Source organism: Sphaerodactylus townsendi, linkage group LG04, assembly GCF_021028975.2.
Source record: "Sphaerodactylus townsendi isolate TG3544 linkage group LG04, MPM_Stown_v2.3, whole genome shotgun sequence".
NCBI classification, from domain to species: Eukaryota; Metazoa; Chordata; class Lepidosauria; order Squamata; family Sphaerodactylidae; genus Sphaerodactylus; species Sphaerodactylus townsendi.
Window position 1 is genome coordinate 49,509,086 of NC_059428.1, and position 12,422 is coordinate 49,521,507.

The 12,422-nt window shown below is 40.0% G+C and overlaps 1 protein-coding gene across 3 annotated transcripts in view; it reads right to left on the reverse strand.

Moving 5' to 3' along the window:
* Positions 1-557: 557 nt before the first annotated feature.
* Positions 558-12,422, reverse strand: part of DCAF6 (DDB1 and CUL4 associated factor 6) — a 63,247-nt gene continuing 51,382 nt past the window's right edge. For all 3 annotated transcript variants that reach the window (XM_048493005.1, XM_048493004.1, XM_048493003.1), the window contains 5 exons: positions 7,813-7,951; positions 4,797-4,953; positions 2,258-2,346; positions 1,520-1,625; positions 558-995 (listed from right to left, as the gene is read on the reverse strand). In XM_048493005.1, the coding sequence (XP_048348962.1) occupies positions 931-995; positions 1,520-1,625; positions 2,258-2,346; positions 4,797-4,953; positions 7,813-7,951 (556 nt within the window). In that variant the 3' untranslated portion in view covers positions 558-930. The remainder of the gene's footprint in view (positions 996-1,519; positions 1,626-2,257; positions 2,347-4,796; positions 4,954-7,812; positions 7,952-12,422) is intronic.

Below are 12,422 nucleotides of genomic sequence, written 5' to 3' on the forward strand. Positions count from 1 at the left end.
TGATTCTGGGCTGTATCAATAGGAGGATAGTGTCTAGATCGAGGGATGTAATTGTACCTCTCTATTCTGCATTGGTTAGACCTCACCTGGAATATTGTGTACAGTTCTGGACACCGCAATTCAAGAAGAATATTGATAAGCTGGAAGGGGTCCAGAGGGGGGCAACCAAAATGGTAAAAGGTCAGGAATCCATGCCCTATGAAGAGAGACTTAGTTTGGTGAACAGAAGGTTAAGAGGTGACATGATAGCCATGTTTAGATAATTGAAGGGATGTCATGTTGGTGAGGGAGCAAGCTTGTTTTCTGCTGCTCCAGAGACTAAGACCAGGAATAATGGGTTCAAGGTGAAAGTGCTGGCAGACCATCTGTTTAATGGACTACCTTGGAGTGTGGTAGAGTCTCCTACTTTGGAGGTTTTTAAACAGAGGCTGGATGGCCATCTGTCAGGAGTGCTTTGATTGTGTATTCCTGCATTGCAAGGGGTTGGACTTGATGGCCCTTGGGGTCTCTTCCAACTCTATGATTCTATATAGCAATTGAAAAGACAGATGCAAATGTAAAACAACCACATCTTTTAATAGAAAGCAACAAACATGCAAATAGCAGGTATATAAATTTATTTGAACCAACGTTTTTACTATAAGGTAAGTTATTTTAAACATTGATCCAAGCCCCCCATGTTTGCAAGTTAAGGGAAAATATTGCACTTCACATTTTCTAGCACTCCTCATACATGGCAAAACATTTTAAAAATATTTTGCTTATTTTACTTACACACTCTTGCAAGTCATGCACACAATCATTCAAAATCAAAATGGTCAGTTACCCAAAAGAAAAACCTTTAAATTGCACTAAAGCTTTGTAAAGAAAAATATAATTCATGACTTATACAAATTTCATGGCGTCTAGGTGTGTTCAAAGAAGAGCCAATTACTCTTCATCTTCATTTTCATTTTCTTGGCCAGACCCTTCAGATCTGTCACCTTCCAGGCGATCTACAAGACAGAAAGGGAAATGTTTAAACGGCAAAGCATTCCAGGCAGTTTTCGTAGTTTTGAAAACCAAAATTGTATAACATTTCTCACAATTTTTGTGTGGCGCACCATGCCAATAAACCAAACAGAAATACATAGAATTGGTAGGACCGATTCTGGTGAAAATAGCTGCTTTGGGTCTCATAGATGGAGAAAAGTGGGGCAAAATATCTGCATAAATAAATGCTGAAGTGACAGCTTAATTAGGTGGACAAATAGTAATAACCATTACAGATTCTGAGCAGAAGCTTCAGCAAAACTTTGCACAGCAGTTGGGGATAATCAATAGATTGGCTAACTTGCTCTGGAGCAGTACTATTCAAAATTGAGAGACAGAGTAGAGATATAGAACTGGCTTCATAAAACCTTTGCAGGGCCTGAGAAAGCAGTCAGCTTATAAAAAAAAATGGGTAGAAAAACTGTATAGAAATAATCCCTTAGGTAAGAAATGAAGTCAGTCAGAAGGGTGTCTACAATCATCTCACCTGCTCTTATGTGGTTCAGAGATGCCAACATCCTTAACATGAAAGAAGCTGGAACAGTGATTGTGTTTCTGGTTTCTTCCAGCATTAATTCATTTCGAGTAATAACCTACAGGACAAAAAAAAAGTGGGGCAGGGGTACTTGATGAACATAAAAGGCAGAAGAGCAACTATTTCTTCTATGTACCCAGATGTACACTACAGAAAAGATCTTATCTTAGCTGTCTCCTGTTATTTGCTTGAGAGTGGGCTTGTACTTTTTTTTAGAGTCAGATTAACCATGCAGGCAGAAGTCTTTTATATTACATTCTCTAAAATTTTGCATTACTCAAGATAAGACTTCTGTGATACATATAGTTCTTGCCAGTTTAGTGGTGTATATGATACTGAAAACTGATTCCAGGACAGTTTGTTTGTATATCGTTATTTACATTTAATAACATTTCTATCTGAGCTACAAGGATCTTAATTTTCAACTTTATGTTCCACTGATGAAGAAATCACATCCTATCAACTGATCTCTCTGTGGTGTTCATTTATGAAATAAATGTTTTGTTCCTAGTTGCATACTGGTGTTAGATATGTGGAGAAAATATCAACTACTTCCCACCCAAGCAAGTTCAGCATTGCTAAAGATACTGTCAAAAGCTCTGACAAAAGTCACTTTGTTGTACTTCTTTCAGAAGAAAGAAGAAATTTTGGGGAAATATCAGTGTTGATACAGCAAAATGTAAATCTTACCTCATCAGCAAGCTTGCGATTAAAAATCTTGGACTCTTCTAGTGGTGACCAGATTTTTATATCATAATCAATGCCCGATGAAGCTAGAACTAAGCAATTGTTTTAAAATATATTAGGAAGATGCTGTAAGTTTTTATTTTCTTCACTGCTAAGTTCACAAATACAAACACAGAGAGATTTGAGGAGACAATATTGAAAGGCTTTATTGTCTCCTCTCCTTTTATTCAAACTTTACCATTTTCAGTCAACCATCCTGTGGAGAAATTGTCTGTGTTAGCCTAACTGAACCCATTTTGAAACAGGTTTTGCTGAAATGGTTCTCACAATAATCCTATGTCTTTGGCTTTCTCCCAGCTCACTCGACCTGATACTGAGTAGCAGTTTTGGCTGAAGGTCACAGCCCAGTTGTGGGAAGTTTCCCTAACGGCTGAAACTTCAACGAGCTCTTTCAAGTCCCTGCACGCGGTAAATGATTCTCACTATCCGGTCTTGTTAATTGGCACTAACCTATGATTGGTCTGTTTGATCCACCTGTCCTGTAGCTTCTCTATAATTGTCTTTCTATATTCATACCACCTAACCTTTTTTTCTGCCTGCAATCTTAGCCAATCACGATGCTTCCAGTTCTAGCCAGATAGAGTTTATCAGCAATTTCTTTTGTCTTTCACTTTGCTTGCTTTGGAAATGAAAGCTACGCTACCATGGATATATTTTACCTTCCTATTTTAATTTTTTCAATCATTTTGATGCTGCTTGCCATCATGCAATTGACCTTATTGCCATCATACTCCCATATTTTATTTGAAAGATCAGCACCTATGCTCAATCATATAAAAAATATTTTATTCAACTTTTTGCCTCTGAGTCATATGTGCTCCCCAAATCCTCACCCACGTTGAGAGGTGGCCAGTTAGCTGTACCTCTACACATCCTGTTAAATATAGGACTGCTCACCTTTAGATTTCAAACATACATCTATGAAGTCAAGGGGGGGGGGGGCGGAAGGGGGAATCCAACCATCCTCCAAATAGCCTTCCTCCAACTTCTCTTCCTCCACAGAAACCAGCTGACTGCTCTATGAAGCAATATGCTCGACTAGATGTAAAGCCAGCAGGCTTTACATAAGTTTTGATTATACATCCTGGATATCGCAAGCCACATGTAAAACAACTGTATGTCACTTCACATCTGAAAGAACGGTTGCACAACTACAATGGAGGTGCTAAAACTCACTACAAACTGACGTTTAAAATTTTTTTAAGTCATCTGGAAAAAATGGTTGGGGAGACAAGAAAAAAATTAAGAAAAAAATGTGCAAGTAAATGGAGTCAATATGAGGGAAGAAAGCAAGCGTGGAAGCAACCAGCATTTTCAATTTTTGTTAAAGCTATTAATTAAATAATTGAAGGCCATTAATAATTTTTCTTTCAATTGATAATTTAAATCAGCTTTATATTTACAAAACCTCAGCACGGGGATTCCTGTGTGACACCAAAGGAAATTCACTATTCAGCAAACAAAACTTACTGACTGAATTAGCTTCCATAGTTAAATGATGTAAAGTTTACAGTTTTAAGTAATATTCATTTGTTCACCTGTTCCTAGATATGGTGACAGTGCTACAGCACCTTTTTCCCCCAACTGAATGTGTCATATACTATCCCCAAGAAAGTGGATTTGTTCAGCCTGGGCCTACTGTGACTGCTGTGCAGAATGCCAAGTATCATGAACATGGGAGTCTCCCATTACTAGCAATGACATGAACAGTAATGCCACCTAACAGCCCTGCTCCTGTATTGGTATCATTCCTAATTTTAAAAATATTTGTTACTTTCTGTTAAATATTTTATACAGAGCTCTAATCTGCTGTACTATACCAAAACTGAAACACTCACCTAGCCTTTCCAAGAAAAATGCCAAGTACCAACAAGGGTACCTCCTTCTCCTCAAAATGCCTTCCATATTATGCTAACCTTTTGCTTTAATTTCATTTAATTCTTGAAGAGTGCATGCATCACTATTTTTATCTTTGGAGCAACAGTAAAAAAATAATTAAATCCCACAGTGATAATTCATTATACACTCCATCTCTTGTCTATTATGCTTGGGCTGCAGAGAATAGCATTATGTCCAAACAAGGCTCGTAAGAATCAAGTATGAGCTAGGACATGCATTTGCTGGGCCTAGATGAATTCTTTCAGTACCAGTGATGGATAAGTGAAAAAGAGAAACATACTGAAAATCAGTAAGATCCATTTAATTTTGGGGTACACATACAAGCTTATAGGAAAACCTTTATCCTCTCATGTAGACATCTTCTTTAACGGAACAATTTTTGGAACTGACAAAGTGTTGACTGCTTTACAACCTGACATTTTCTTCTAGTTAATATATTAGTAAGGCCCTTCAATCACAAGTCATTATTTTCAAAAAATGGTTAATTGTTTAGGCAGAACCAGCTGTGTGACACAACCAGCTTTCAATGACATTCCCACAAATTATGTCAGATTAGGTATGATGAAGACAGAAAGCGACTCACTTGGGTCAAACGGATGTGGCTGTAGACAGTTCACAACGTGGTTATCTGCTTCCAGGAGCATCAAGTGCTCAGCAGTATGCCGATCCCAGATGAAAATATGGCCACAATCTGAACCACTCATAACAAAGTTAGAACCCCAGAAATTGGCTTCTTTTATCTACAGGAAAACATAAGTTACAATTCTTAAGGGCATGTTAATTATGGCTGGCATTCTTAGTGGGGAAACATGTAAAACAAGGCATTAGTTACATAAACCAAATACAAAATACGAAAGCAAACATTTTTTTTCAAACACTATTATCAGAGACCAAAACTTAGATTGAAAACACAAAGCAGACAAGACATGATACCCAAGTACATAAATGTGCTACTTAAAGTAGCAGTGAACAGAGGAAAGAAAGAGAAATTTGGGGGCAGGGGGAGACTGTGAACCACAGGGGAAGACACTTGGGAGACCCCTTTAAAAATGTTTTAATCATCTCGTCTTAGCCAGTAACCAGAAGCCCTTTTATTCCAGCACAGCAGAGAGCGCTACAACCTATCTTCTCAATGTATTGAGCCAAAGTCCTAACCTCCAAAGTCCTAGCTACAGAAAGGCCAATTTGTCTTTGAGAAAAATGACAGTGGGCATAGAATCTTAGGTGAAAACCAATTTCTGAATGCCACACAGGTAGAATTGGTAGATTATCTCTTTGCATTCAGCATTATTTCATCCACCTCCCAAGGCAGTCCTAGACCCTCTAAGTCCACCCCCTCAATAGACACATCATGAGCTGCATCCATGTGGGGGAAAGAGGTCTTTGTGCCTTTTTTGCTTTTCCCGCATTATGCTGACTTTGCAGCTGGATGAGCACTGAGGCCTTCTGTGGGGAAGGGGCTTCTGTGGGGTCCACATGCATTAGTCATTTCTCCCATTGATCTGACTGGCCCACAAAAGGGATTCACCAGGAGTCCTTAACCCCCGGGCAGTCAGGCAGTGGCCTGTTGTTGTATGAACATCTCTGCCAGGACCCAGGGAATGACCAGGGGGACAAAGTCCAGTTTGCCCACTGAACAGCAAAAGGTGAGCAAGATGGAGCCAGCATCAAAAATGAGCCCACTGGGGCTGAGGGTAAAGGGCCTCCTATCCAGCTTGTGGACTGCAGCAGAGGACTAGCCAACAATTCTGTCCCCCAACTCTTCCCTGGAATGCTCCCTGCTACCAAAATGGACATTGGCTCACTGCTATGCATGGGACTGGACAGTTGGGAGACATGAACTAAGCAGCTTGGATGGCAAAACCCCAAGGGAAAATCTATACCACTAGCTTTTTGGCATTCCCAAGTAAAATTTTGCTGGTTGCAGTACGTCAGGGTGAATTCTTTTATGGGTAAGTAGTTAAGGAACAGGAGGCGCAGGCAGTAATGAGCAGAAAGTTATTAAAATGGAGAGCAGTGGGTAGGAACTATAGTATACTGGTAGTATATAATTGATGAATAAATATGTGAAATCAGATTTTTAGATGACACCAAATTGTCACATTTGTAAAAACACAAAACTGAAGTGATCTTCAACGATGTCTCCAAAATGGGTATATGGGCAACAAAATGGGAAATCAGGTTTAATGTAAGAAGTATTAAGTAGTGTGGCAGAGCCCCCTACATTCATACACATGCTGATGGTGTCTGACATATCTATAATAAAGATGAGGAGAAATGTTGGTTGCTCCATTTTAAAAGTGAAAACATAGAGCTAATGAAAGTAAAAAAAAAAGATTGGCAAATGATTAGGGTGTTACGGAACCATCCCTGTTTAGAATGACTTGAAATGTTTGCATATTTCTAAAATAAAAAAGTTCAAGAAACACGAGAAAGATTTATAAAATCAGACAAAAAGTAAGTATTAGAACTTAGAGTCGTCTAAAGATACAAATGAGCAGTAGATTCAGGGCATAAATAACTTATTTACACAATATACTCCTTTATGCTGCAACATTTGTTGATGACCACTGGCTTTAATAGGTTTAAAGGATACGGGTCTACTAGGAGCTATTAACCATGACAGCTGAACAGAAACCTATAGGCTCAAAGGCAGTATGCCTGTGAATACCAGATTTTAGAAGCCAAACAGTGGGAAGGCGCTATTGACTTTATCACCTGTACATGACCTTCTCAGATACCTGACTTGACACTGTGGGAAACATGACTGTACATTATATGACCTAGCAGGGATCTTATATTCTCAATAAACAGACTAGGTATGTGCCTCAAGTTTATAGGGATGTCCATCCTTCTTTTAAAAAATCGAAGGATGCCCAGATGTGTTTATTCATGTGACCATCCAAGTAGGTGGGTAGGTGGAAGCTTCTTTGAACAGAAAATAGTGTGTGCTGGTGAGGTAAGTTTATCTGGTCTCTCCCTTTTTTACCTTGTAATTGACATTCTCTGTGGAGCCCCAGTACTTAGATTCTCCCATCCCACTGATAGATGCTGACCAATAGCCCTTCTATCATCCCCACTTGCTGCATGGAGCTAACAAAACACTGTATGGAACTGAGCTGTCTGACAGAGCTCCCCCTGTCGGGTGGCTCCTTACCTGTGCGCATGTGCACAGTTTACAGGGAACGTTGGTACTGACACATGCCCACTTCTTCCCAAATAAAGACATTTTTTAAAAATCCTGTTCAGAATGATGTACTTTAGTTAAGATAAATTCATACACTACCAGTAGCACATGTAGTGCTTTTTTATATATACTGTGCACACAAATAGCTTTAAAACATACATGTTTGAGTTAGACAACATAAATATTAGATTACAGCCTTTTGATTGTTATTTTATACAAACAACTGAGTTTAGGGCAGTCTGTGCCATCAGATCAATTATGCAACATTCTTTTTTAAATCTTGTGGTATAGTCAATACATTGTGATAGAACTGTGTACACTGTCAATTTCATTATCATCTCTCTTCTATAGCATATATGCATAATAAATACTTATCACAGATCAAAAGATGACCTTAGCAAGAAAAATGTACCATTGTACGGGAATTACGATGACCTTTATAAACCATTTTTATTAGAGGACGTCTAATATTCAAGGTTTCCAATTCTTCCATCTCTTTTCTTTCTTTTCTTTTTCTGAAGAGTTCCTGGATACGAGCAACAGCAGATCGCCTAAGAATTAAGAATAGAATGCCCGTCACAAAGCTACATTACGATGTGGAGTATGACCAAACCAATGAACAACCAGACTGCTTAAACCTCAGTGGCTACAATGGGATTTACAAAGACCAACTATATGCAGAAACCCAAAACCTAATCGTCATAATACCTTCATTACAATCAACCAAATGTCACATAGCAGCGTGCAAGCCTTCAGGTTCACTAGAACTCTTAATCAGGCTGAATGTTGCCCCCCACCCCCTCCCTTGCCCAAAATAAGAGAAAGGAAAATTCCTCAGGACGTGATGATGAATCCTGGTCATGCTAGCATTGTTTGCACAACTGCTTCAAATGATGCTGGCTTCACATTACATCCAGTCTGTTGGGCAATTCTATGCAGACACACTGCATAGAAACTTTTGCTAGTATGAAGCTGCTGATGGTTCTGTTTCCAGAGAGTGCATATTCCAGCCTCCTGATTCAGCTTGTGAGAATTCCCCTTTGGATGCTGTTGGACTTACAGTGAGGGTGTTTTCTCTTCATTGGGGTGTAGTCATCCATACTGGTTAGATCCTGCCCCCTGTACTACAGGCAGGACTATGTAAATGTTGTGATCTCTATAAGTTGCTGTCTTGATGATGATCTCATTAGGATATTGTCTAGGAAAGGAAATAGGTTAATTTCCTGCTGGCATAGGATAACTATGAGGGTAATTAGGACCTTTGTATATACTCTGGTTGAAAATGACAGGCCAAAGGGGAGGGACATGTATTGGAAATGTTGTAGTCTCCACGTGAAACCAAGGTACTTCCTTGAAGCATAGTGAAGATAGGCTTCTGTCAGGTCCAGTGAAGCCTTTGAACTGTTTGAAGGATGGTTTTCAGGAACTTCCATTTTCTTACCCATCTGTTTAGCTTTCTCGGGTTTAATATCGCCTGCCATCCCCCCTCCCCCTCCGACCTTTTAGATACTACAAATAGGGAAGAAGACACTCATTTGAATTCTTCCTCCTCTGGGACCTATTCCACTTCTCCAATCTCCAACAGGTGATTGATTTCCTCCTGTAATATTTTTGCTTGTTGTTCTGACTTGGGAGCTGGGAAACTTTGGAACAGGCAAACCGGAATGTTTTAGAATTAAATTTTATAGCTGTGATATAGTGTTTTAGAATTAAATTTTATAGCGGTAATCCCCATAAGTCTGAGATGGAATGCGATCAGAACCTGAGTATCTCCTATTATGGAGTCAAAAGGACATGGCCTGGAAGGGAGGGTTTCTATCTCCTTTGTTCTGAAAGAACTGCTTGTCTGATCCTAGTGTTCTGAAAACTACCATTTTTTAAGGTCCTCGGTATCTGGGGAGGCAAGAGCTAAGAAAAACTTGCTTTGCAGCCAGGAAAATGGCCCCTATCAGCAATGTGTAGCCTGGGAGGCTCAACCAGAGTGAAAAATCATTCTACCATTAGTCCACTGGATGCAGCGGCTGAAGACGATGGCATGGCCCTCTTTTTGTTTTTGATCTCAATCAGGACCTTCTGAAGACTGGCATCTCCAAACAGCCGCCTCCCTGAAAACGTTTCCAGGACAAGTTTGCTTTTGTGAGCCGATCCACTTTCCAAGTCTTCAGCCAGAGTTTTTTTTGTATACTAAGATGTTCATTATTCGTGCTCTGGTGTTGAACTGGACCACATCCTGGGATGCGTCTAAGGCAAAGTCTACTGCACTTTTTATTTTCAATAAAGTTGTTTTATAAGACGAGGGTCTATGTCTGGTTCATTTATCATGTTGTCAGTCAGATGACCAGACCGTTCTGGTAAAATGTGAAAGGACTGCTGAAGCTCTGATGACTAAGGATATGGCTTCGTGGGTTCTTCTTAAGGCAGTCTCATGTTTCTTGTCAACTTGATCCTTGAGGGCACAGTCCTGTCCTTGGATAGAATTACGCCTGAATGCAGTGCTACTATCGGAGCATCTGCTATGGAGACCTAAATTGTAAAACTTTTCTGCTATGGTCCCTACAGAAGTGTTGCTGCCTGAGTTAGCTGATTCTGATTTTATTATTTGTCAAATATTTCGGGGAAGGGGCATTCTTGTTTGGATCTTGCAGGGGTTTTAAAGCCTCTTGAGTCCAGTGTTGGGGACTTGGATGTACCTTGTTCTGCTGCCTCAGTCTAGTTGTTGAGAGTTGCAACTACTTTTTGCAGCAACCTGTAAAAGTGATCGTGAAAAAAGTCTGAAGGAGACATGCAACTCTGACTCCTCAGATAAGTCTCCTTCCTCTTTATCCGATTCTGATCAGGAGATGTTCTCTGGTAAGGTGGATTGCTCCAATCCCTAACAGAGAGCTTTGAAGATGACACCTGTCTCTTTCACACCTTTTGGGAGCGGGGAGTTTCAGTTTCGCTGAAGGATTCCTCATCAGAGGCTTCTTGTTCTGAACGGTAATGACCGGAGAGTTGGTTCTTCCTCCCCCACATCAGATCAGGGCAATCTGGCTGATTCTGGGGACTCGCCTTCCATTGATTGCCTCCCCACTGCAAATCTGAGCTCAGCTGAGGAGGAACGATGGTAAGGCTCCGGGTTGCCTTGTGTTCGCAAGAAGCCTAGGAAGGCTGCAGCCAACTGGTTGGGGCTTCACCACTGAACTGTCCATTCCACCTGTTGTTAGGCATAAAGGATGGGAAACAGAATTGCAGGCACCATATTAGGTTCTGCACTTGTCCTCCCCAAAATGGCATTTGGGGGTAAACATCTGCCCAAATTGGCCTGGTACTGATCCCAAGGTTCCCCTTAGAAAGAGCTCACACAAGATGATCCATGAGTCACTGTCAATTCTGCTGTCAATTTCTGGCATCATTTTTCCTACTCCTTACCCCTGTGGAGATTTAGATTTTCCAAGTGGCTCCAACTGCGGCACCAATGGAACAACAGGTGCCATTGGCACTACCCCAGTTAGATCTGATTGGCCCGTCAATGGTCCAGTGCCCAGATCCAAGAAGGTTGGTCAGACAGACTTGGTGGTATTTTAAAAAAAAACTCTGCCCCTGAGTATTGGGCATTTTAGAAGAGTTCTGTTCACTTTCCATGCTTTCTCACAAGTCTGCTGTGGAGCAAGCTCATCTAGTACCTGACTGCAGCAGCAGGGCTATCCAAACTGAAAAGGAAGGGCTGGCACCCTGGTGTCCAGGAAAGCTTTAAAATTTACATAACCCTGCCTGTAGTGAAGTGGGCTGATCTAACTAGTATGGATGACAAAGCCCCATTGCAGTACAATACACAAAAAGAACATATGACTTTTTCAGTGTAATGCTTTCATTAGTGGGGCCCAACACCAGCAGGTTTTATTGAAAATGACTTGCTTCCATTTTAGCCATTAAAAGACTAATTCAAATTATTGAAATGAACCTGATATGATAAAATTTTATGTATTTTAACATATGCACATTAAGCTACTTTCAAACATGCAAATCCCATGTAAATTCTGTGGTAACTGTTCCTTAAAATTTAGTTCACGCATACTTGAATTGGGACAAAATGCATTTCAATTGTGAACCCTTGAAAAGTAATGCAGACAACAATTACTTTGATATTCCTTAAACACATTTGATATTCCTTAAACATATATGCCATTAAGGTTAACAGTAGTATTCCATGGGTTAGAGTAGACTTTTATCCCATTCTTCAGACAGAAATAGTCTTCCTCAAAACTCAGTGCACCGTGTTTGTGGCAGCTCCACAGATAAGACATGATACAGTCCTGTCCTCAGCCTTATATAGTAAAAGGTAACGTGGACAAAAGAAGGGGAGTGGAAAAGAAAAGGTAAGAGGAGGGATCAGTTTGACTATTATTTATTTAGAAAAATTACAAGTTGTCTGTCTGGAAGCTTGCTCAAGGCAGATGCCTGAAAGAAGAAGGTACCTATATGAGATGATACCCTACTGATCCTCCTACTGGGATAGAGAAGATGAAACTAACCGGTGATCCTTAAGCTTTTTCCTTCAAACAATTCTCACCTTATTTCGTTCTATACACAAAGGACTCCTTATTCAAATCTCCAATATGTTCCTCATGTCATTTCAAGCCAACACAATCCTACAGTGTATAATTTCCAACAAACTATCGGCACCTCATGCCTTTCCGATTAAACAAAGTTGTACAGTATTCTGAACTTCTGCCATTATGCTGCATCAACTTATTTAGTTGAAAGTTACTTTCAAAATACTCTTAAATAGACCAGCAGATGTCACCGAAAATTTTCTGAAGACTGCATTTTAACCTTAACAATTTACCATGATGCCAAGAAGTAAATTTTCCAAATGTGACAAATGTCACCTTGTAAGACCTCAAAAGGAAGATTTTGCATATGTATAAATTATTGTTCGGTGGGGTGGGGGGGACAGCAGTTGCCCCACACTATTTTCTGATGTATTCAGCTCAATTTTGACATTCAGGATATTACAATTTTTAAGTTCCCAGAAATAAG